The 25,114-nt window shown below is 38.1% G+C and overlaps 1 protein-coding gene across 3 annotated transcripts; it reads left to right on the top strand.

Moving 5' to 3' along the window:
- Positions 1–292: 292 nt before the first annotated feature.
- Positions 293–24,570, top strand: LOC117298827. Of its 3 annotated transcripts, XM_033782185.1 has the most exons (14): positions 293–435; positions 11,836–12,417; positions 12,678–12,906; positions 13,515–13,642; positions 14,279–14,386; positions 14,649–14,877; positions 15,479–15,717; positions 15,973–16,201; positions 16,836–17,074; positions 18,229–18,457; positions 18,937–19,064; positions 20,281–20,430; positions 21,318–21,546; positions 22,333–24,570. In XM_033782185.1, the coding sequence occupies exons 2-14, from the start codon at positions 11,843–11,845 to the stop codon at positions 22,462–22,464; spliced, it is 2,844 nt and encodes a 947-aa protein (XP_033638076.1). In that variant the 5' UTR covers positions 293–435; positions 11,836–11,842; the 3' UTR covers positions 22,465–24,570. The 3 variants fall into 3 exon arrangements, with proteins under 3 accessions (XP_033638076.1, XP_033638058.1, XP_033638067.1); XM_033782167.1 differs by lacking the exons at positions 16,836–17,074; positions 18,229–18,457; XM_033782176.1 differs by lacking the exons at positions 293–435; positions 16,836–17,074; positions 18,229–18,457 and having other exon boundaries at positions 11,704–12,417.
- The last annotated feature ends 544 nt before the right edge of the window (positions 24,571–25,114 follow it).

Here is a 25,114-nt window from a genome sequence, read left to right as displayed (position 1 = left end):
TACTTGTTCTACAAGTTCACTATTTGCGTTGTCAAGTTCACTGTATTTGCAGGTCAGGTTTCGTCAGCTATTATTGTAAAGACAGACCCAACACAGATTTTTTTTTTGTAAAACTAATTCTTAAGAGCAAGTCAAATACCATCCTGCGGGCATAAAATTGGCCTTGATGGGAATTTATTCAAGCATGCAGAATTTGCTTCCATTGTTGGCCATAAGGGCGCGAGCTCCGAGGGTCTATTATTATGTTTTTCTTTCCTCTTCTAAAAACTCACAATTGACCGAGGGACCACGACATACCGACACAACACTCACACGCACTGTAAAACAAGATATTCCGGTGTCCTGCAGTATGTCCATATAACCATAGAGGAAGGACAGAGAAATAACCTACAGGCGAAATTTACCTTGCTGGTGATTTCGAGACTTCCTAAACAGGTAAGGATTTGCAGACATGACAAGGGGCTTAATATACCTGGTTGATAAACTTGCCACCCGCAGTGCGTGAACTTCTTGTGGCTGAACTTTAAAGCCGATGTGGAAAGCATTCCACGCATTATAATTCATATAGGGAATTAGGTGAGGTGATAACTGAATAAATGTACGCCCTATGTTTATAGTTCATTCTGAGTTTCGACCAAACCCTATACTACAGGCTTGGTAGGAGGTGCTTGAACACAGGTAAGCTCGACTCTAATTATACCAATTTGAGCTTGGCACTGATGCCCCTCAAAGTTGTTTGTTTTCTATAGTGAATGAATTTGTAGTTTTAGTGTTATAATTTATTGTTCTTTACCCATGGAAAATTTGAGTCTGTCATTAGAGGACGCATGTTTGCCAATGATTGCCCAACTTCTTGTGTTATCGGTCACTATGTTATTATATATCATTAATTTAAAGAAAATTAGCATATTCTCAATTATGGCATATCCACAATTATGGCATATCCACTGTCGTAGATTGTTTAATTAAAGGCAGTGGACACTATTGGTAATTGTCAAAGACTAGCCTTCACAGTTGGTGTATCTCAACATATGCATAAAATATCAAACATGTGAAAATTTGAGCTCAATCGGTCATCGAAGTTGCGAGATAATAATGAAAGAAAAATACGAAGTTGTGTGCGTTTAGATGGTTGATTTCTAGACCTCAAGTTCTAAACTTGAGGTCTCGAAATCAAATTCGTGGAAAATTACTTCTTTCTCGAAAACTATGGCACTTCAGAGGGAGCCGTTTCTCACAATGTTTTATACCATCAACCTCTCCCCATTACTCGTCACCAAGAAAGGTTTTATGTCAATAATTATTTTGAGTAATTACCAATAGTGTCCACTGCCTTTAAACTGGATAAGTAACCACTGCAAAAGTTTGCAACATTTCCATAGCGGTTTACCTTGCTTCACTATGTTATGAATGCAAGTGACACCCATTACCAACATGCCAGAAACTTGATAACCTTGAGTCAAAGAAAATACACTTTCGATAACCGTTCAGCCTGATTACAGATTAGTTTCGACCAACGATAATAGGGACTACCAACGACCAAAACAGCACCAGAAACAGTGATTTTGCCGACAAAGTAGGCCCTAAGCTTTTTTTTTTTAACCTAGTTCTGCTACAAAATCACTGACTTATTTCGGTATCCTGGTCACTCCTTGGAGTCAATTTAAATTGAGTAACGAGTAACGAGTAACTGTAGCCGTGGTGACATAATTGGTAGAAGTTTTGTGACGCAGAAAAGTACAGCAAACCCTGGACGACCTTGATCTCCATAACTCAATGCAAACACAATATTCCAAAGCCAACTCTCTTATGATATGCAACACCCATTTCAGATATTTCTTTTAGATTGGAAATCCCATAAAAACTGACTTGCTTGATTTTATGAGACGCAATTTAACGATAACGTGTTTTGTACATTTTAACTGGAATGCTATTATGTTAAAGTGTATTTTGTTATCATTTAAAAATAGTTTATATATTGGTAAACTTCTGAATTTATCCTAAAAATCAACCCAAAGATTATGGCCCGTCATCAGACTTTTTCTGCATTATGCGATTTGAGGCAATCCTACTTTGGCAACTCCTAGATCATAGATGGAAAATTTGCATTGGTGATGAAGAAATTAATTGTGGTTTTACCCATATCACCGATGTGTCAGCACTGCATATCAAATAAAATCAAATCAAATCAAACCAAACCAAACCAAATCAACATAATATAGCATACTCGGTACTTTCCTGAGCTCTGTGGAAAAAACATACAGACATTATTACGCGGTGGGATTCGAACCTATGCCCTTTGCATTGCTAGAACAGTGTGTAAACAACTAGATTCCTATTTTGGATAGTGTATGGGTGCTCGGTGACACGTTGACCTTTAATGTCGCAGTCAAATTTAGCGACAGCCACAACGTTGGAGAAGCCTTTGCAACGCCAGGCCATAGCCAGCGGCGAAGTTGTCCAAAGTTACACAGATTTCAGTAACCAATCTGAGAAGGACACATTTATTTATCTTCCTTATAAGTTATCATGATAAAACCATTATAGATTGTGTTGCAAAGTACATTCTCCAAGACGATTTAAAAAAAACGTGCTAACCTCTCCTTGGTTAAATTTGAGTTTCTGTTGTGTTTGCTGTAACCCCCTCCCCATCCCATGGTATGGGGTTTGTTCCGGAATTTTCTGGAATGAAATTAATAAAAACAATAAATACAACTGTTCTGATAAGTCTCACTCGTTTATTAGCAAATCATTATACATTTTAATATAATTCTCGAAATGGCTAACTCCTTGTTAATCTCTATAATATGTCAGTTCTCTCGACAAACGGTCATTTAAAACCTAAAATCAATTCCCTAAACATTAACTTAGAAAACAATTGCACAAATCTAAACAATTCCACAAATCTTATCACCTCATCTGACCAATAAATTGGAAACCCATCCGAGTCTCTGTTTTACTTTCGCAAAACGGAAGCACCCTTTACTTCCGTAAATCCTCACTGACTTTTGAAAGCGAGTGTCTATAGCTTTGTGTAACCAGACACTCGTAGTGGATGATACGTAAATACAGCATAGAGTTGGATTGCATTGGGCATGGCAAATTACTTGAAATGATATACCACCCATTATCCCATTGTGGCTAGAGCTAGTGTACACAAAACCGTTATCTTCTCCACAAATCTTCAAAAGATTGTTACTGACTAATGTTCTTTAATAGCTTTTCGTTTCCGTGTATACCTGACAAATTGTATCCGGAAAACAGGGCATTCCTAAGTGGGTTTTCGGGTGGCGCTCTGAGCCACTGGGGCTTTCACAATCAGTAATATCCTACCTTTAATGTAAATTACTATGAAAATATCCACAGAATTTATTATTTGATTGACTAATATCCGGAATAATTTGTGACAAAAGGTGATTCCGGTCTGAAAAACAAATCATCCAGGCCTGGTTTCATCGAAGCTTGCACAAGAAAGCAAAATGAAAGTCAAGTAGGATTTGAACCTTTGCATGGTTGAAATTTGATATATAGTAAAGGTTTTCGGTAACACCAAGTTATGATAATCTCTAAATGAGTTGAGGTGGTTCTGAAAAGAACTGTTGGTTTCAACTCGACGTTCCAAACAGTATTCTCTTACCGTCTTCTGGGGAAAGACAACAAGAAAAAAAATTACTAATGAAAAAGTGAGTTCCTCTGTCAATATTTGTTTCTTACTTTGCCTAGTTGCGCATCCAAGCAACACCGTGAGCTAAATGTGGTTCTTCGGGGAAACCTGAAGGAGTAAATCGCTGCGCCTCATAACTCGGTTGGTATAGAGCATCTGCCCGGAGTGTCAGGCGTCTTGGGTTCAAATCCAAATGAAGACCAGTGTTTTTTGTTTCTGTCATCCCGTGTTTGTTTAGAAAGTGTCACATAAGACAGGTTAGGTTATATTGGTCTTTGTTTATTTATACAAATCAAAAAAGAAACCCGAGTATAAGACTTTACTTTCTTTTCCAGTTACTTTTAAACATTGGTCGAATGCAATTATTTATGCATGATTGGCAAACGGGTTTCTACAATCATTAACTCTTGTCCCAAGTTTAAATTTCGCTTTAATGTTACTTTTAACAAACTATTTGAACTAATAAACAAATATGTTTGACATTTTAAGCTCAAGGCCCAAACCCCTAAACAATATACAACCAATCTGGCCTATGTGTGTGGAAATATATACAGCAATGCCAATGGGAAAACGTTTAAACAAATTAAAACATTGTTTGTATCAATAAAAACAATATTTTTAATATGCTAAGTTCAAATAGTTGAGGCCAAAACATCAAAAACAATATAGAATCACAACAAAATTCCAAAATATAACACACTAACGATTACAGCGCCACCATTGATCACCTTGGTAACAATGTCACGTTCTGTTTATGGTCAAAATACATAAGTTTTTAAAGTTTTGTAATATTTACAAATAATGTGAAAGGTTCAGGAAAATACTTGTTTTTACAAAGTTGTTACAATTATAAATGGCCTTAATTGTTTACGTCATTATATAGAGCTTGGTGAGCAAAAATTTCCCCAAAATCACCGAGAGTTTTTGAAAAATACGGTGGGGGCACTATATTACACCGTAACTTATATCGTTAAAGTTAAATGCAGTGGACACTATTGGTAATTACTCACTTAACTGTTAGCATTAAACCTTACTTGGTAACGAGTAATGAGAAGAGTTTGGTAATATACAATATTGTGAGAAAAGGCTCCCTCTGAAGTGGAGTAGTTTTCGAGAAAGAAGTAATTTTCCACGAATTTGATTTCGACCCTCATATTTGGAACTTTAGGTCTCAAAATCAAGCATCTGAAAGCACACAACTTCGTTCGACAAGGGTGTCTTTCTTTCATTATTATCTCGCAACCTCGATGACCTATTGAGCTTGAATTTTCACAGGTTTGTTATTTCATGCATATGTTGAGATACAGCAAGTGAGAACCATGGTCTTTGACAATTACCAATAGTGTCAAGTGTCTCTAAACAAATACATCCCGGTCCCGATAAGGTTCATCAATATTGTCAAGATGTTTGTATACATGTTCAATGATGTGGTTGTAAAGCTGAACTTATTATTATGAGGGCAACTTTTGGAGGGGAGTCGAACCCGCGACCATACTAATGCAAGTCTCTTGTCATAGGTCTACACCATTAACTATCATCTATGATGCTTACAAATTCACAAGTCCCGTGTATAGCTTTGTAGGAATTATTAACAAGTTCATCACCCCTCCCCCTATCTATATTTATATGGGAACCTCTTAATTTCATCATCAGTTATGTGCATTTTTTCGGAAGTTTAGACAATCGACTGACGTCATCGTTTTCTTTTACCAAAAGGAACGATGACGTCACTTCGAATTGTTCTGACGTAGGATGTGCATTACGTGCGCAACTCCATTGGGTCTATTTCCCATGTTGCTATTGACTGTTCATGGATACTAATGGAAACAACTTTGCATTTTGATTGCAGCTCAGTGGCTAGACCGAATCTCTCACCCCATAAAGGTGCATCGAAACAGGTGTTTTTTCCCCGTTATGATATCTTTTGATACGGAGTTTGCCCCGGGCCATTGTTGCAAATAAATTCCCTTCTAAATCACCATGGTCATTTTTGCACAATCCAACGTAATCGGATTTGGGTTTGGGAAATGTCTTTGTGGTCGATTTCAGCTCTAGATGTCATTTGTACGTATTTGACGTAAACAAATGTGTTTATGAGTGAATGGCTTTTTTTTTAAGGACCTCACTTTTCTTTTTGTAGAACCTCCAGTTATGCACTCAATCATATTATAAACAATTTCCGAAGAAAGGTTCGCATTTCTGTACGTGAATTTTGACGATTGGCAATCTCCAATGGAATGTTGTCCTTAAAAGTACATTGGCTTTTCCTTTAATGTACCTTTTCGAATTGTACGAAAAGGGTAAAATGCAACAACTAAATATTCGATTGAATACATGAATGTTTTATATCCGCAGCATATTACACGATTTGAATGAAGAAAATTGAACACATTGCTGTGGGAAAAAGTCAATGGCATAACCAAAATATTGTTACTGGAGCTATTTCATGTATCGAAACATTTGTTTTTTCTTGGCTCTGAGCGAGGGTTGGCTGGGGGCTCCAGCCACTGGAAATGGTTTAGTGACCGTATTCGTTATTTGGAAAATAAGCAGCACGTCTTAAAGGCACTGGACACTTTTGGTAATTACTCAAAATAATGGTTAGCAAAAACAAAAATTTGGTAACGAGCAATTGCGGTTGAAAACATTGTGAGAAACGGCTCCCTCTATACCGTAGTTTTGAGAAAGAAGTAATATCTCACTATTTTTTTAAAATTGAATTCGAGACCTCAGCTGAGGTCTCCAATCAAGTATCTGAAAGCCCACAAATTGTGTGAGCAAGGGCGTTTTTTCTTCCCTTAACCTCTCGCATTTTCGACGACCAATTAAGTTCAAATGTTCACAGGTTAGTAAGTTCATGTATATGTTGAGATCACAAAGTGAGAACACTGATCTCTGACAATTACTAAAAGTATCCATTGCCTTTAATTAAGGGTTTGTCCTTAGCTTAGTCACAAACAACATGTCTCAATCGTGATGTGTCAAATCAATGATCAATAAAACACAAAGCCCAAGTGCTCTAATGGCCAGTCTGTTTTCCTTACGCCCTCGGTTTGACCCGCACGTAGCCGCAACGAAGTGATAAAACAAAACATGGCAACTGTCAGATAAAATTCCCATCGAAAATAACAAATCAAAAGAGCATGGCTCGCTGATGACCCGAGCAGGTAAATACATATATATGTATTTTTAAAAATCTGAAATAAAATCTTTTAATTGGTTTAGAAATGGAAATATCATCGGCAGCGTATAGTCTCGAATTACTACCAATGCCCGTGAAGTCCTTACAAACATTATGAAACAAAAGAGCTGTTCTGAAACCTAAAACCGGCAGATTTCCAGGATAGAAATATCAGCAAAATAATCAACCCGAGACGACTTTTTAGCTGAGGTGTTTTCTCAGTAAATCATGAAAGAAAAATATGATACGGATGTATGAAGATGGTTCAACCTTCTCCTAACTCCCACTGCGGGAACACACCTGTTTGACTTTATTGAAAGTCACTTTTTGGCGCGAAATAAAAGGTCAGAAATTTGGAAGATTCTTATAATTATCGTAAAGTCATCCGGCTCGCTCGAGTTGCCCTTTCCGTATCAATTGAATCGATTTTGCTGAGTCAGTTCAGTTAGAAAGTGAAATGCCAGTAGCCTCCACGATACAAAATAAAAAATCCTTTCACCCGGTCATCTGCATATGAAAATATCACCGGGTATAGAGCGAGCTTTTGATGGAGTCTTCTGTAAACACGTCGTGCCCGAGTCACCGGGGCACTGGCTGGCCCCAGAGGACGGGCGTGAAGTGCCTGGCTCGAAGGAAAAACCTCCAGGGTAAATGCATTTGTAAATCAGTTTAAATCAACATCTATTGTGTTGGACTTGAACATGGGGTCCTATGCAATTTATATTTCGCACTAATTTTTGCGTGCCCTTGAAAGCGGACTTGAAAGTCTGGGTCAATCCATCAAACTTGTTTGTTAAAACTATAGGCCTACTTGAGTTTTAAAAGCAAAACGTTCTTAAAAGGAAAACTCATTTTGAATAAATGCTATGCAGCTCACGCTAGTTGTTTTAAAGGGAGTACACACTGTCTTTTGGTAATTATCCCCACAAATTGATGCCCTTTTAAACTTACTTGGTAAAGGGCACCAGAGAGCTGTTGACTTTATAAAACATTGTTAGAAACAACACACTTTAAAGAAATGTAATTTAAAGGCAGTGGACACTATTGGTAATTACTCAAAATAATTATTAGCATAAGACCTGACTTGGTAACGAGTAATGGGGAGAGGTTGATAGTATAAAACATTGTGAGAAACGGCTCCCTCTGAAGTGACGTACGGTTTTCGAGAAAGATGTAATTTTCCACGAATTTGATTTTGAGACCTCAGATTTAGAACTTGAAATCAAGCATCAGAAAGCGCACAACTTCGTTCATTTCTTTCATTATTATCTCGCAACTTCGATGACCGATTGAGCTGAACATTTCACAGGTTTTTTATTTTATGCATACGTTGAGATACAGCAAGTGAGAAGACTGGTCTTTGACAATTATCAATAGTGTCCACAGTGTCTTTAAGATAGTATTATATTTAGAGAATATTAATCTGAGAAAGGGCCTGAAGCCTGAAGCCTTTTATTTATATAAATTAATTCCTAACTCCATGATTCTATGCAAAGAGGGTGGTTTTATTTTCATGATTTTCTTGCAACATCGATGACCAATTCTGCCCGAATGTTCACAGGTTTGTTTTTTTAAGCAGATCTTTGGATACACCAACAAAATGAGGATAGGGCCCATACTGGTCCTTAGCATTAATACTCTGCCTAGAAATAATCCACACTCAAGATATGAAAAAGTATAAGAAGATTTGAGGTACTCTATAATGAGACATCCCTGTCAGCAATTCTGTTTCCCATTGTGCACAACGAGGCCATTGACAAACTAACGAACCCTATAACAATAGCCCACCCACATGTCAGTATATCTCAATGGCACTGCGAATATTGTTTGCTTATAGATTTTTCACTTTTGACAAAACACAGCCAGCCATCAAAACACACGGGAAAAATATGGATGCCTGATTTATGGTTGAATATCCATATAACAAATAGTTGGCAATATTTCGTCACGATTTGTTGCCTTCTATAATAGGCTAGGCCTAGGCCTATTTGGCGAATTGTTCATTCTAAATTGTTGAAGGCATAGATTTAAAAAAGAACTGTTAATACGTTATGTTATTTATTAATGTTTACTTCTTTGTAATTTTTGCTTTGCCCATTTAGTTAAACAGCCACCCCCCAATTTTTTTTCAGGGAACTTCGTAAGATTTGGCAGGTAAAGGTAAAAGTAGTCCCCGTGGTGGTTGGAGCACTTCCCAAAGCACTGGGGAAACATCTAGATGAAATAGGGACAAATGTGAGGGTAGATCTATTACAGAAGGCAGCGCTTTTGGGAACAGCGAGGATCCTGAGAAAGACCCTTGAGATCTAAGGCTACGGGACGTAGCCCGGCTCGAGGAGTTACCGGCACAAAGGAAAATGAGATCTTTCTTTTGCATGCTGTGATAAAATGAAATAATAATAATAATAATAATAATAATAATAATAATAATAATAATAATAATAATAATAATAATAATAATAATAATAATAATAATAATAATAATAATAATAATAATAATAATAATAATAATAATAATAAATAATATAATAATAATAATAATAATAATAATAATAATAATAATAATAATAATAATAATAATAATAATAATAATAATAATAATAATAATAATAATAATAATAATAATAATAATAATAATAATAATAATAATAATAATAATAATAATAATAATAATAATAATAATAATAATAATAATAATAATAATAATAATAATAATAATAATAATAATAATAATAATAATAATAATAATAATAATAATAATAATAATAATAATCATATATAATAATAATAATAATAATAATAATAATAATAATAATAATAATAATAATAATAATAATAATAATAATAATAATAATAATAATAATAATAATAATAATAATAATAATAATAATAATAATAATAATAATAATAATAATAATAAAGGCAGCGCTTTTGGGAACAGCGAGGATCCTGAGAAAGACCCTTGAGATCTAAGGCTACGGGACGTAGCCCGACTCGAGGAGTTACCGGCACAAAGGAAAATGAGATCTTTCTTTTGCATGCTGTGATAAAATGAAATAATTTTATAAATTTTTATGAAATGCTTTTTCCTAAAACGACATCGTTCCTTATAATATCTGCTGTTAAAGATATTTTACTTTAACTTGTAATAATAAATGATATTAAAACACCGAGTCCGTAATGTCAACCTGTTGCCATGTAGACAATAATTTGACCTAAACTCTGCTCTTTTTATCATCGCCTATGACGCAGGTTATGACGTCAGTAAGTCGATGCTATCAATAGCATCTTTGACGCATGACGCGATGAAGCATAAGGAATTGTGAATGAAAAACCTAGGACATTGTGAGTCCCGAGTGAAGATTAGGTCGTAGTGGTGTGTGAACGGGGTATAACCGGCTGGTAAGGGGGGGGGGGGGGGGGGTCTGCTGATAAGGTTTCTGGTTATATAACAGTTAAAGAGGTTTTTATTTATTGAGACATTTTTTAGCCTTAGATGAACAAGTTGAACAGGGGTTGTCAAGGAATTTTAAGGAAAAGTATAAAAAACTTTTATCGAAGGATGTTGCAGACCTCTGTCAACAATAGCAATTTATCTATAAATATTTTGATATTGCACTACAAAGTATTTGTTTAAAAATACATAAAGGCAAAACATTGAAACACAAGCAACTATATATCCTGACAGTTCAAATTGATTGTTGTTGTCTAGCCTATAAAAGACTAACAGTGGATTATGTGCTAAAAGTGTGAATGCAATGTATAAAGATTAAGTTGGCTTTATTAAAGAATTGCATTTTACTCATGAAGTCTCAAATATTTTTTTAATATTAAACTACTGTTTGGATAATATGCAAAACTTTAAGAGTGACTCAAACTTTATTTCTACACACTGAAAGGCAAAATGACTTACAAATATTGTTCAGAAACAAAATAAATGAGTTTCACAGCGGTTTTGTTATTCTTCTGTAAAAATTAACATCACAGCATAAAGAAAACTTCAGTTTTACTGCGATGACATGTAAAATTTGAAAAATTACCATCCAGGCTCTTCCGACTAGTCATTCAACAATACGGATCTGAGAAAAACCTTGGGTCACAGCGGATCTAGGTCGACAAGTTTATATTTATGTTTAGAAGGCTTTTGCAACCAAATCCTCAAATCATTGATGGAAATACAGTATTGTCCGAATAAATCCTAAACAAAACACCAAGGTTGCATTCTATTTGAAGACGGGAAAGTGGATATAAGACCCGGACAACCAGTAGGTTTCCCAACCATGGAAACATTAAAGGCACGGGACACTTTTGGTAATTACTCAAAATAAGTGTTAGCATAAAAACTTACCTGGTAACGAGCAACAGCGAGCTGTTGATAGTACCAATTGTGAAAAAAACGGCTCCCACTGAAGTAACGTAGTTTTTGAGAAAGAGGTAATTTCTCACTCGAATAATAAGATACTTAAGCTGTTTAATTGCTTTTTATTTATATATCGAAAAGCACACAAAATGATAAAACAAGGGTATTTTTGTTGCATTATTTTCTTGCAAAGTTGGTGACCAATTGAGCCAGAATCTCCACAGGTTTGTTAATATTATGCATATGTTGGGATACGCCAAGTGAAAATGCTGGTCTTTGACAATAACCAAAAGGTGTCCAGGGCCTTCAAGGCAAATAATAGCTATATATCATAATGACTGCTATTAAGAATACAAATATATGAAGGGTGCTCGGATGAACGGACCAAGCGACAATGAATACCACGGTCGCCGCTGAACTGTATTGTTGCCCCAGTCACATAAAAGGATTCCGATTTCGCCCGCAGCCAGATGGAATCCGATCGCTGGGAATGGCAAAGCGAATTGAGCGCGGTATTTAAAGAGACATTTGATGACTTTATGAACTGAGCATTTGCTGCTTGGTTTCGAGTACTGTTTTAAGAGTGGGAAGTAAGTAATAAAAGGTGTCGTTCTATTTTTACACTTACAGAGCAAATATGGGTTGTGTTGAGAGCTCAACTGAACCTCCTAAACAGCAAACCAGGGCCTCGGTCAAGCAGCCAGTCCGAAATGGTTCAAATCAGAGGAGGCAACAACAGAACACGGGCGCACCGCAGCATGGGTCCCGGGTACAGAACGGCTCCGCAGTCCCCAAGAAAGTCACCATGGACATCGGTATACAAACTGAAGGTGGTGGCTTCATTCTAAGGCGACTGAGCAGTAGGATAAAGCAGAAGAGATCGACTAGGGAGCAGCGAGTTGCTGACCCACCGGTAGATGAAGCTCTGCTCTTTGATATGCACCGTACGGTGGCCCTCAACCATTCCCATGTCTCCCTGTACATTGAGCAAGCTTTAACCCTTCAAGAGAAACCAGGCGGATTGGTCCGTAGAGGATCCAGCAGGAGCAGGAAAGTAACACCTGGGAAAGTGGTAGCGACTAAGAGCTCTCGAGACGAGGGGAATTCCGTCGATGCAGGGCCTTTGTCAAAGAAAGATATTCGGTTGGTCCAGGATTGCTGGAAACACGTGCAAAGAGATTTGGCTTCCTTCGGCGTGAGACTGTTTGTCAGGTAAGTTTAGAATTGAACTCTGTATTTATAAACAAAGCACTTTCTGCTTGTTGCTACATTAATTATTTTGGATGAAGAACTACAAAAGCAGAAACTAGTAAATTGTTAAGCAGTATCTTTTGCTTAAGCAGCTCAGAAATGGTTGATATGTTGGCCAGTATTTGAGTAACATTCTCGCAGAAGAAACGTGTTATCGCTATATGTCTGATAGAGCTCTCTACTAAAAACACATTTTTCTTCCCCTTTCTAAAAAACCAAAGGCTCCTTGATAAAAATCCATCCATCGCTAAGTTGTTTCCGTTTGGCAAGCTGAACCTCACCCCGAAGCAACTGCAGAATAATCCGGACCTGAAAGCCCACGGTCTGAGGGTGATGGAGACCATTGGGACCGCCGTGGAGGGTCTGCAGGATCTCGAACTCATCGTTGCCATCTTGATGGACCTCGGTGAACGTCACTCGATGTACGGCGCGAAACCAGAACACTTTTCGGTAAATTTGGAATCTGCTCTTCATTAATTTCCCTAGCTTTGTTCTTTCATTAGTAGTTTCTTTAATTAGCGCACTGATGGCAGTGAATTGCTGCTGTGTCAAAGCTATGAATATTTCACTTGATAAGGATAAGGTCATCTTTCTAATTGAAGAAGAACACAAAGACAGACAAAAGGGAGCTTCATACGATTGGTATCTTTGACCCAGGTTTTGACCCAGATTCCACCTCTTGACTCGGAATTCAGGTCACACTTATATCATTGGAGTCATCTTGACCCGAATACTCGAAAAGGTCGCTTCCCTCTAAAACATTCGGGTCAGAAATTACCCGAATCCGGGCCACGTGGGGCTTGACCCATTCCGGGTCAGTATTACCCGGAATCTGCTTCAAAATTACACAAAATTGGTAAAACCGACTCAGCATTCTAGATAAAATACCATTTAATAACTAGTCTCCGTGTTTTCCCCCAAACCAAAAATGAGTCAGACCCACTGGAATCCGGTATCCGGGTCAAATCTGAAGCGGGAACTTTTGGGATGTAGGTTTAATTTGGAATGGTCAAGAGCTAGATGAAAACGGTCCTGTTTATTGTATTTTCTTGGTTCAGGCACTTTCTGAGGCGTTCATGTACTCCCTCCGGAACGGACTAGCGCCGAATGTATTCAATTCAGAAGTACATGGCGCCTTCGGAAACACCCTGACGGTCATTGAAGAAACTATGTCCAGTAAAATGGGGTAAGGATTCCATCTCACATTCTCAAGATGGTATTGTCTAACTCAAAATACTTCTTGCTAATCGAAAGATACTGTACTTCTAAACAAGTAAGTTTTTGTTTACCAATCAGTTTAAAGTGAAGGTTACACTTGGTAATTGTCAAAGACCAGTGTTCTCACTTGGTGTATCTCACCATAAGCATAAAATAACAAGCCTGTGAAAATATGGGCTCAATTGGTCATCGAAGTTGCGAGAAAATGATGAGAACGAAAAAACACCCTTGTTGGACGAATTTGTGTGCTTTCAGATAAGAATAAAAGACTTCTAGCTAGACGTCTTTTATTATTTTAGTGAGAAATTACCTCTTTCTCAAAAACTACGTTACTTCAGACGGAGTCGTTTCCCACAATGTTTTATACTATCGACAGCTCTCCAATGCTCGTTATCGAGTCAGTTTTTAAGTTAGCATTTGTTTTGAGTAATTACCAAACGTGTACCTTCCATTTAAGTGATTTAATACCAAACGTATACCTTCCCATTCAGAGAAGAACAACTGAACAAGGATCAGGACTTAACACAATCCCCGTATATGAATTTAAAAAAGTACATTTTAGTAGAATTAATCATTCTCTGGTTGATTTGTTTTACCCCAAAAGTACCGACGGTGAAGGGCCTTTGTCTAAGAAGGATATTCGATTAGTCCAGGATTGCTGGAAACATGTGAACAAAAATTTGGCTTCCTTCGGCGTGGGGCTGTTTGTCAGGTAAGCTTAAAATTTAAACAAATCTATAAGTTTAATATCGATATTTATAGTACAACACTCTCAGCTTGTGGTCGCATCAGTTTGGATGTAAAATTTACAAATCAAATATAAACAATTTGTAAAGCATTGTTGGAGCTCAGAAATTCTTTACCATTGGCCAGTGTTTGAGTATAGTTCTCACCATTTATTTGTATAAAGTTCATACCGATTTCATGGGTTACGTGGTTTAAAAACACATTTTCCCCCTTTTCTAACACCGAAGACTCCTGGATAAAAATCCGTCCATCGCTAAATTGTTTCCGTTTGGCAAGCTGAACCTCACCTCGAAGCAACTGCAGAATAATCCGGACCTGAAAGCTCATGGTCTGAGGGTGATGGAGACCATTGGGACCACCGTGGAGGGTCTGCAAGATCTTGAACTCATCGTTGCCATCTTGATGGACCTCGGTGAACGTCACTCGATGTACGGTGCGAAACCAGAACACTTTTCGGTAAACTTGATTCTCTCTTTATTTGCCTTGCTTTTTCTTTCCATAAGTGGTTTCTAAAAGTGCCCCGATGACATTGATTTGCTACATACGCCAAATATATGAATATTTCACCTGAGGATGACGTCATCGTTCTCATTGAACGAAAAAGACATACGAAGGAAGCTTCATACACGTTGGCTAAATTTGACCAAGATTTGGACCCAGATCCACAATCTTGACTCGGATTTCAGGTCATACTCAGATCAGTGGAGTCGACCCGCTAATTTTAAACGGTCGTTTTCTTTAAAAAAAAACGGATCCGATTTGACCCGGATCTTGGCAACGTGGGACTTTATCCATTCCTGTGTCAGTATGACCCGAAACCTGAGCCCAAATGGTACCAAACTGTGTCAAACTGACGCAGCATCTCGAAGATGCCGATTTTTAAACCGAATTTAAAACTACTCTCCGTGTTAACCTGACCCCAAAATGAGTCACACCCCTGGAACCCGAAATCCGGGTCAATTCTGACCGGGATTTCTTTTAGAGTGTAGGTATTATTCTTTAGAATGGTCAGGAGTTAGATGAAAATAGTCATTTCTTTTGTATTTTCTTGGTTCAGGCTCTTTCTGAGGCGTTCATGTACTCCCTCCGGAACGGACTAGCGCCGAATGTATTCAATTCAGAAGTACAGGGTGCCTTCGGACACACCCTGACGGTCATTCAAGAAACTATGTCCAGTAAAATGGGGAAATCCGTCGATGAAGGGCCTTTGTCAAAGAAGGATATTCGGTTGGTCCAGGATTGCTGGAAACATGTGCAAACAAATTTGGCTTCCTTTGGCGTGAGACTTTTTGTCAGGTAAGTTTATAATTGAACTCTGCACTTACAAACACAGCGCTTTCTGCTTGTTGCTGCATTATTATAGATTTAGAACTACAAAAGCAGAAACTAACAATGTGTTAAGCAATATCTATTGCTTAAGCAGCTCAGAAAGTATTGACAAAAACAGCAGTCTTTGAGTAACATTCTCGCAGAAGAAACGTGTTATCGCAATACGTCTGATAGAGCTCTCTTCTAAAACACATTTTTCTTCCCCTTTCTAAAACACCAAAGGCTCCTCGATAAAAATCCATCCATCGCTAAGTTGTTTCCGTTTGGCAAGCTGAACCTCACCCCGAAGCAACTGCAGAATAATCCGGACCTGAAAGCCCATGGTCTGAGGGTGATGGAGACCATTGGGACCGCCGTGGAGGGTCTTCAGGATCTTGAACCCATCGTTGCCATCTTGATGGACCTCGGTGATCGTCACTCGATGTACGGCGCGAAACCAGAACACTTTTCGGTAAACTTGATTCTCTCTTTATTTTCCTAGCGTTTTTCCCCCATCAGTTGTTTCTAAAAGTTCCCTGCATGACATTGAATTGCTACAGTGCCAAAGATATTAAAATTTCATCTGATCTCAGGATGAGGTCATCTTTCTCATTAAAAAAAGGGAAAATGAAGGCTATTTTTGACCCAGATTGTGACACAGATCCCAAGTCTTGACTCGGATTCCAGGTCATACTTAGATCCTTGGTCTCGACCCGAATATTAAAAAGGTTTTTTTCATTGTGGCACAGAGCCGATGTCGAGAATTTTGGAGAGGACTCTCCAAAAACCTCCGGGTCAAAATTGACCCCATCTGGGCCAGAACTGACCTGGGTCCGAGCAGCTTGGGGCTTGACCCTGGGTCATAGTGACCCGAAATCTGCGTCGAAGTTAAGGCAGCATCTTGGAGATAAAAAACAATTTTTGAACTACTTTCAGGGTTATACCCTGAACCAGGATCGGGTCATACATCATTGAACCTAGAGTCTAGGTCAATTCTGACCCGGGATATTTTAGACTGTAGGTTTATTTTTTAGAACGGTCAGGAGTTAGATGACCTTAGTAATTATTATTGACACAGTAATTCTTGTTGTCTCTTCTTGGTTCAGGCACTTTCTGAGGCGTTCATGTACTCCCTCCGTGACGGACTAGCGCCGAATGTATTCAATTCAGAAGTACAGGGCGCCTTTGGACACACCCTGACGGTCATTCAAGAAACTATGTCCAGTAAAATGGGGAAATCCGTCGATGAAGGGCCTTTGTCAAAGAAAGATGTTCGGTTGGTCCAGGATTGCTGGAAACATGTGCAAACACATTTGGCTTCCTTCGGTGTAGGGCTGTTTGTCAGGTAAGTTATGAATTTAGACTTATCTATAAGTTTAATCTCAGTATTTATAAGTACAGCGCTCTCAGCTTGTGGCTGTAATGTTTCGGATTAAGATTAACAAAAGCAGAATTTGTCATTTTGTTTAAAGCCATTGAACACTCTCGGTAAACAGTATTGTCCAAGGCCCACACTTCGTGTGTCACAACTTCTATATCAAATAACAAACCTGTAAAAATTTAGGCTCAATTGGTCATCGGAGTCGGGACAAAATAATGGGAAAACCCATCCTTGGTTCCACACGTTTCGCCGTGTCATGACATGTGTTTAAAATAAATCCGTAATTCTCGATATTAAGAATTGATATTGTTTTAATGTGTTCTCAAAAAGTAGAGCATTTCATGGAATAATATTTCACGAGAAGTCTTTCACCATTACTTTCTGTAAACCCTGTAAGTTATTTGTAAATTTGTGAACTTTTTGTCTCTACCGAAAGTGTCCAATGGCTTTAAAAGTCATCGGACACTATTGGTAATTACTCAAAATAATTGCTAGCATAAAAACTTACTTGGTTCCAAGCAATGGAGAGCTGTTGATAGTATAATACATTGTTAGTATTAAATGGCTCCCTCTGAAGTAACGTAGTTTTTGAGAAAGAAGTTCTTTCATAACTCAAATATTTGAATTTAATTTGAGAACACAGCCGAGGTCTCAAATTCAAGGCATCTGAAAGCACACAACTTGTGCGACATGCGTGATTTTTCTTCCACTAGGCCTATCTCTCGCAACTTCGACGACCAAATGAGTCCAATTTTGTAGAGGTTTATTATTTTATTGTTAAGACTAGTCGTGGACAATTACCCAATTTTAAAGGTGTCCAGTGCCTTTTAACAAAATTTCTCAGAAATTGCTCGTATGGTTGCCAGTGTTTGAGTAAAATTCTCACCGTTGGTTGAACTCTCTTCTAAACACCAAGATTTCTCTTCTTCTTTTTAAAACACCAAAGACTCCCGGATGTAAAATTTACAAATCAAAATTAAACAATTTGTAAAGCATTGCTCAGAAACTGTTTACCATTGGCCAGTGTTTGAGTATAGTTCTCACCATTTACTTGTATAAAGTTCATATCGATGTGGGTTACGTGGTTTCACATTTTCCCCCTCTTTCTAACACCGAAGACTCCTGGATAAAAATCCATCCATCGCTAAGTTGTTTCCGTTTGGCAAGCTGAACCTCACCCCGAAGCAACTGCAGAATAATCCGGACCTGAAAGCCCACGGTCTGAGGGTGATGGAGACCATTGGGACCGCCGTGGAGGGTCTGCAAGATATTGAACTCATCGTTGCCATCTTGATGGACCTCGGTGAACGTCACTCGATGTACGGCGCGAAACCAGAACACTTTTCGGTAAACTTGATTTGATTTTTCTACCTCCTATATATTTGCCAAATCTATGAATATTATTTCACTTGATCTATGACGAGATGATTGTTCGTATTAACACAAAAAAATAAAAAATGAAGGCTATATTTTTTGTTGTCCAAAATGGCAGTCTTGATTCGGATTCAAGGTCATACTCAGATCATTGGAGTCATACTTTTTGTGGGGTCACTCTAAAACCTTCCGGGTCAGAATTGGTTCACATTGACCCGAAATCTGAGTCAAAATAACACAAAATTGGGTCGAACTGACGCAACATCTCTGAGACCAAAACATGTTTTTAAAACACTTTCCGAGTTGACTTGACCCAGGAAAGGGTCAAACCTCCTGAAAACAGGATTAAGGGTAAATTATTCTGACCTTGGATCTCTTAGAGTGCAGTTTAGTTTTCGAATGGTTGGGAGTTATATGAAAATAGTTATTTGTGTTGTCTTTTCTTGGTTCAGGCACTTTCTGAGGCGTTCATGTACTCCCTCCGGAACGGACTAGCGCCGAATGTATTCAATTCAGAAGTACAGGTCGCCTTTGGACACACCCTGACGGTCATTCAAGAAACTATGTCCAGTAAAATGGGGTAAGAATTCTTTCACACATTCCCATAATGGTGTTTTCTAACCCTTTTTTTACACAAAGCGTTCAAAAAAATGAATTGAATTTGATATTTTTGACTTTATAACAACAAGAAATAATGTTCGGTATGTTATGAGTTAATTGTTGTTGGCTTACAATGACGTCATATTTTAAGGGACTCGATCTATTGGACAATGGATGCGTCAATAAACTTAGTTTGACCTTTTAGCCCTTCCTTACCAATCACCAATTTTGTTCTGTAAGTCATCAATCCAGTGCAGGATTAACCAAAGAAAACGGTCATTTTTATTGTATTCATTCCCCATGTACCAAAATGATAATCTACTGAGTTATTTAGACCTATATATATTTCTCTTTTCAGTAATCAGTCAAAGTAATCCATTAGTTTAGGTGTCAATATTTTCCGCGGTCTGTTTCATCGGGTCTTCACTTAATGGTTCACTAAACTACACAAAAACCTCAAAATCATGACATCATCAATCAAAGTAAAAAATAGACTGACCTCTGAAGACAAAGGGAATGGTACACAATGTCTGCATGATTGAGTGATGTTTGCATCCATGCATCACCCATGTTTTCACCCATGGGTGAAGACAAGCAGAGTATACTGTTCGAAAGGTCGAGACCAAACCATCTCTTTTCATCAGAGCCAACACTCCGTCAAAAGAGATTTATACATGGTTGTAACACCCGCGAATTTACTAGTATTTATAGTCTGTTATTGGCATGGTTGATCAGTGGAGTATGGCTAAGTTGCTTACTGCTTAGCTGATGGGCCTCTCCCACCACGCGGAAGATGTACGGTCATTGCTCTTACAGGCCCGGCCGTAATGATTTTGTATGTAGTATACAACTGCCATCCTCAACACAAATCCATATGTTTTTTTTAAGGATTCCCTTTTTTTAATCGATTAGGGGGGACAAAATCATTGAAAATCATTACGGCAGTGGCAGTTTTGATGTAGTGGCCCGCCACGTGGTGGGGTATAATCTCACAAACTTCCGAGTCGAGTTAACTAGGATTCAGAAATAAATTTCTCCAGGGCACTTATAAAATTGTCATGGCAGGGTATATCTAACCTAGACTCTGCTGCTAACAACACCAAAGCTTGGGTCCGATGAACTAGACCGCTCGACCTCCACGACAAGCCAAAAAGCCCACAAGTTGCCTAACACGCTCCTTTGATTTCTCGGTTTAGAAATGATTTTGACAAGATTGAACCAAACGAGAAGGACTTGAATGCGAACGAAGACGGCCCGATATCCACCCGAGACAAGAAACTCGTCCAGGGGTGCTGGAAGATTGTACAAAAGGACCTCATTAATATTGGTGCGGTGTTCTTCGTCAGGTTGGTCATCAGATTTTTATCTATAGGCTTCAACAATTTAACGGGGTCCACGGGGGCATATCATGGCACTTGCGGAGCTCCGTACTATTGTGATAGTCACTTTTCAAAGCTTGCGTAACAATTTAACGGGGTCCACGGGGGCATATCATGGCACTTGCGGAGCTCCGTACTATTGTGATAGTCACCTTTCAAAGCTTGGTTGCACAAATACAATAGAATCAAAACAAAAGCCAATTGTCCCTTCAGCATTCATCATTTTCAATAAACACGAAATGATGGCAACGACGCTATGGACAAAAAAAACACTCATCTAACATTACACTTCTTAAACTTTAACATGACAAAAAACTCTACCGCCGAAAATATGCAACTCACGTTGGGCTCAAGTTAATAGAGCATCTAAGCACAAACAAGTTTTTAAAGCACAACACAACTGTGCTTACCAGAGAGCTCCAGCGAAAATACAATTTTTATGCAATCTGCATAAGCAGAGCCATAAAATTGGGACCAAGTCATTGCCGAAAGAGTTGAAAGAGACCTTGGGGTTGTGGTGGGTCTTTGGTCCGGGAGTCTAATGTACAGATCCGTAAATGCGAGGGTCCGGAAAACGACGGAACCAACACCAAACTTTTTCCCCTTTACCGTTAACCACTCCAACGCCATGTTGCACGCATGTGCGGCACCATAATGTAGCCCGAGCCCTAAATGTATCCCGGACCTAAATGTAGCCCCAAACATGCCCTATAGGGCTCGGGCTACATTATGGTGCCGCACACACGCATTAAACATAGATCTGCGTTTTTAGATTGGTACTCTGTACCTGATCGTTGATGTCTTTTGTTTTAATTGATTCATTTATTTCTGTTGGTCTGCTTGTTACATCACAGGCTTTTAGATCAGAACCAGTCAATAAGAACTCTCTTCCCGTTCGGGAAGTCTCCACTACCGCCTCAGATGCTGAAACGTAACCCGGACTTGAGGGCACACGGCCAGAACGTCATGGAGACCATAGGGGCTGCAGTCAGCGGGCTAGATGAGCTAGGAGTGGTGGTGACCATCTTAGAAGAACTTGGAAGCAGGCATCGGATGTACGGCGCTAAGCCCGAACACTTCAAGGTGAAGACTGACAATACCTTCAGACTGACATGGCACCACACTTTCCGCTTTCATGTTCTTGATTGGCTTGATTATAAGGCCAGCCTGTGAGTGTGGAGCTGCCCTCCAAACAGCTTCCCACATCACTATCTGTGTGATTGCAATTTTTTGACAGTGCTGTCCTGCCGCGCAGTCCCTGAAGGAGCTAAACAGTCTGGCCGCACAATGGCTAACATTGACACCTCTATTAATCGTAGTTTAATCTGGTGTTCATCGTCATTATCATTAGTTCGCCTTCCTATGTTGGGCAAAGCCCTCCTCATAAAACTCCCACTTGCCTCACTGTCACTCTATAGCCTCTCTCGTCCATGTAAACCGTGCCCATCCCGTGATGTCATCTCTCCATCTTCTCTTGTGCCGTCCTCTCCTTCTCTTGCCTGGCCTATGCTGCAATTATTCGTCCAATCCACATGTTGTCTTGAACCAGCCTTAAACCCTTGACACATAGCCTGCTCATTCACTTTCACTTGGGACCTTTTCGAATCCACGGCTTCGGCTTTGGATTCGGCTTCAGGCTCCGTCCTCTCGTCTGAAGCCATGAGCACGTGTGTGCAAACACGCGCAATGTATTGTCGAAACAACCGCGGGGCCAAGTTAGCCTGAGCTGAATCTGGAGCCGCGAAGCCGTGGATTCGAAATGGCCTATGATCAATCTTAGCTAACCTCTGTAAATTTGAGCTATGTTACAGTTAAAAAGACCAATCAATTCGTGTATTAATTTCTTTTCTTTTTTATGTTGTTATGCAGCCCGTTGTTGAAGCATTGATCTTCGCCTTGACGACCAGTCTTCCGAAGGATGTCTTCACCTCCGAGGTTAAAGAGGCTTGGTTGTCTGTCTTGAAAGTAGTGAGCTCATTAATGGCCAATCAGTTGGAGTGAATAAGGTCACATGCTCAATCCGAGGTACAGGGAGCACCTCTTCGACGGTACACTCATGAACACTATTGGACGTAAAATAATTAATGTGTATACAACATTTTAATGATTTACCTTTTAAACTTTCGTTTGTATATTATGTCAACCTATATGTTTGCATTTTCTGTTGAGTCAAAGTGAAGTTTGTTCAGGCCAAACGTCTACCTCTGAATGGTACACAAAGGTATGGGTATATTGAACCAAAGACCTTTGGTTTAACATGCTAGGCGCTCTACCAACTGAGCTATCTAGCCCTTTGTTTGCTGGCGCCCTATGTTGTCAAATGTGTGTCAGTCATAAGCCATGCAACCATTAGCTGTCCATTAGGGATCACACACATGTTAAACGATACAACCTGGGAAGATTTCATGGGTGAGTTTAGTGAAAGTGGTCCACTTGTTTAATTTGTGATTTCATTCTTGACGTGTGTAAATAATCCGTGCCGAATGGGGCCAGTTTAACGTGTAGATAATGATTACACGGGAAGTGTGAACTTAGTTTCTACCATGGACACCTCAGTGTTCAGTGCATGAAGTGAACTCATCCCACCGTTTTAAAAATCTGACATTCGAAAACAAAATGCACCCAAATGTGCACACTCTTCTTGAAATTACAACACTAAAAAAAATTATCTTTATAATAAACTGTAAATATTTGAAGGTTATTGACCAGGATCTCTGAGTCCAACTGGGTCAGGACAAATTCAAAGTTAGTATAACCGGACGTACTTTGACATTGAAAGTTAATCCGGATCAAAAATGAGTTTGGGGAACGAGTTTTGTAGTCGGAGTATGATCTGGATGCATTTAGTATGCAGTCTGTTCCGGCTTTGTGACATTAAACGGGGTTCCGGTAAGTTCCAACTCAATGGTTCGGGTCAGTCTTAACTCGTTTAAGTGGAACCCAGCATTCTTAGCTTACATTGTTGGTTGTTGAAAACAATGACGAGGAATGACATTGTAGCACGAGTTGTAAAATAATAAACAAAACATTAAACAGCATTTTTGTTTGAAATAATATTTCCCTCTGAATAATCAAATAAATTGTATTCTGAAAAAAAAATTTTTTTTACAACTAACAATTTCAGTTGTTTCGACCAAATAAAGGACAATGTGTATGTGAAAATGTGCATATTATTTTAAGCTTTTTTTTAACACATTTTAACAGGGATGTAATTTAATGTATGATCACACAACACATGCTAAAAAACATGTCATCTAAATTCTGCACAATAAACTTGTAAATGGGTATTATAATATAATAATTATAATAATTATATTCAATTGTTTTATATCAGTATATATATATATAACAAGAGTAATGATTTTGTATGTCCTTCCGTTAAGAACGGATATTATAATTATGACAATTTTCCTGAAATATTATTCGTTTTACTAAACATTTCTAAATGTCGCTTTTACACGAAAAATGTATAACTGTTTTAATGTTTCCTGTAATAAAATTAAATAACTTTTTAGTTTTCACATAAGGTATAGAAAATACAGTTTTTGATGTACTATACAGCAAATGCTATTTATTTGATATCGTTATCTATAAGCAAGTATAGGCCTAATTCTGTCACATACAAATTTATACCGTTGTTAGCTGTTGCATTTGTACTGTTTTAGACTAAATACTTTTAACAACGTTCAATTTCAACAATATTTTTCAATAACCATTTTATATTATTTCTAATTAGTTTGTTGTGCTTAACTACTTTTGTAAGCATCTCTGCGAAATTGGGCCAAAGTTTACATTTTTTTTTATTGAGCCAACCTTTACAAAAAAATTCTAAAGAAGTGCAGCCTAAAATGCCTATACAGCAGGTCAGCATTCTCCTGGCTGAAGACAGGCAGAGTGGACTGGTCGAAACGTATTTTTTTGCCAGAGCCAAGCACTCCTCCTGAAATTGTACATACCCACAAGATACTCCATAATCATAAGGGACTTGTCACAATTCTTACAGGCAATTCTACCGGCAATGGTGACAACTGATAGTCTAATGATGATGATTAGAAAACATTCCTTGCAATATTTCTGTCTGAAATGTCATATTAATTGATGAGAAATAAATAATCTATACTTTGCGTTTGGAGTTTATCGCTCAGTGAGCGTTTTATTCATTTTTATTTTGGCATCGATGCAATGTAAAATTTGTAGTCAGTTTTTCACTATTTTCTCGTGACCCAGATGGCCGATCGATCTCAAACTTCTACAGGTTTGTCAGTTTATGTATAAAAATATGGTGGATTACATATAGTGCTTACACTGCCAGCAACTGTTTAGTTAGCAAAAACCAATTCTGTATTTTTCCTTTAAATGAAATGTGAGTTTTCTTTTTTGGAGTGTTTCAGAACTTGTCGAATGTAAAGTTTGCCACGACCTTTACATTTTAAACTGTTAGTCTCCTAACTTAATGTTTTTGTATAGAGTTAGATTTTGGATCATGTAAAGAAAGTTTTACACAAATTGAATGGTACTTTGTAATGTCTGCACGTTTTTACAAGTTTTTCATTTGTGTTTCTTAAAACTACTTCAGAAGTTGACAATGATTTTCAATTGTATAATAATTATATTACGTGCTAAAGTGTCGTTTATATTAATATAAAATTTT

Source organism: Asterias rubens, chromosome 1, assembly GCF_902459465.1.
Source record: "Asterias rubens chromosome 1, eAstRub1.3, whole genome shotgun sequence".
Classification (NCBI taxonomy): Eukaryota; Metazoa; Echinodermata; class Asteroidea; order Forcipulatida; family Asteriidae; genus Asterias; species Asterias rubens.
The sequence above is the reverse complement of the archived record's forward strand: the minus strand, read 5'-3'. Positions and strand labels throughout refer to the sequence as shown.

Bases quoted from the DNA above. Each gene is read 5' to 3' on its own strand.
- LOC117298827 (XM_033782185.1), top strand. From the start codon at position 11,843: ATGGGTTGTGTTGAGAGCTCAACTGAACCTCCTAAACAGCAAACCAGG. The intron at 12,907-13,514 runs GTAAATTTGGAA...TTCTTGGTTCAG, and splicing joins CGAAACCAGAACACTTTTCG to GCACTTTCTGAGGCGTTCAT. The intron at 20,431-21,317 runs GTTGGTCATCAG...GTTACATCACAG, and splicing joins GGTGCGGTGTTCTTCGTCAG to GCTTTTAGATCAGAACCAGT.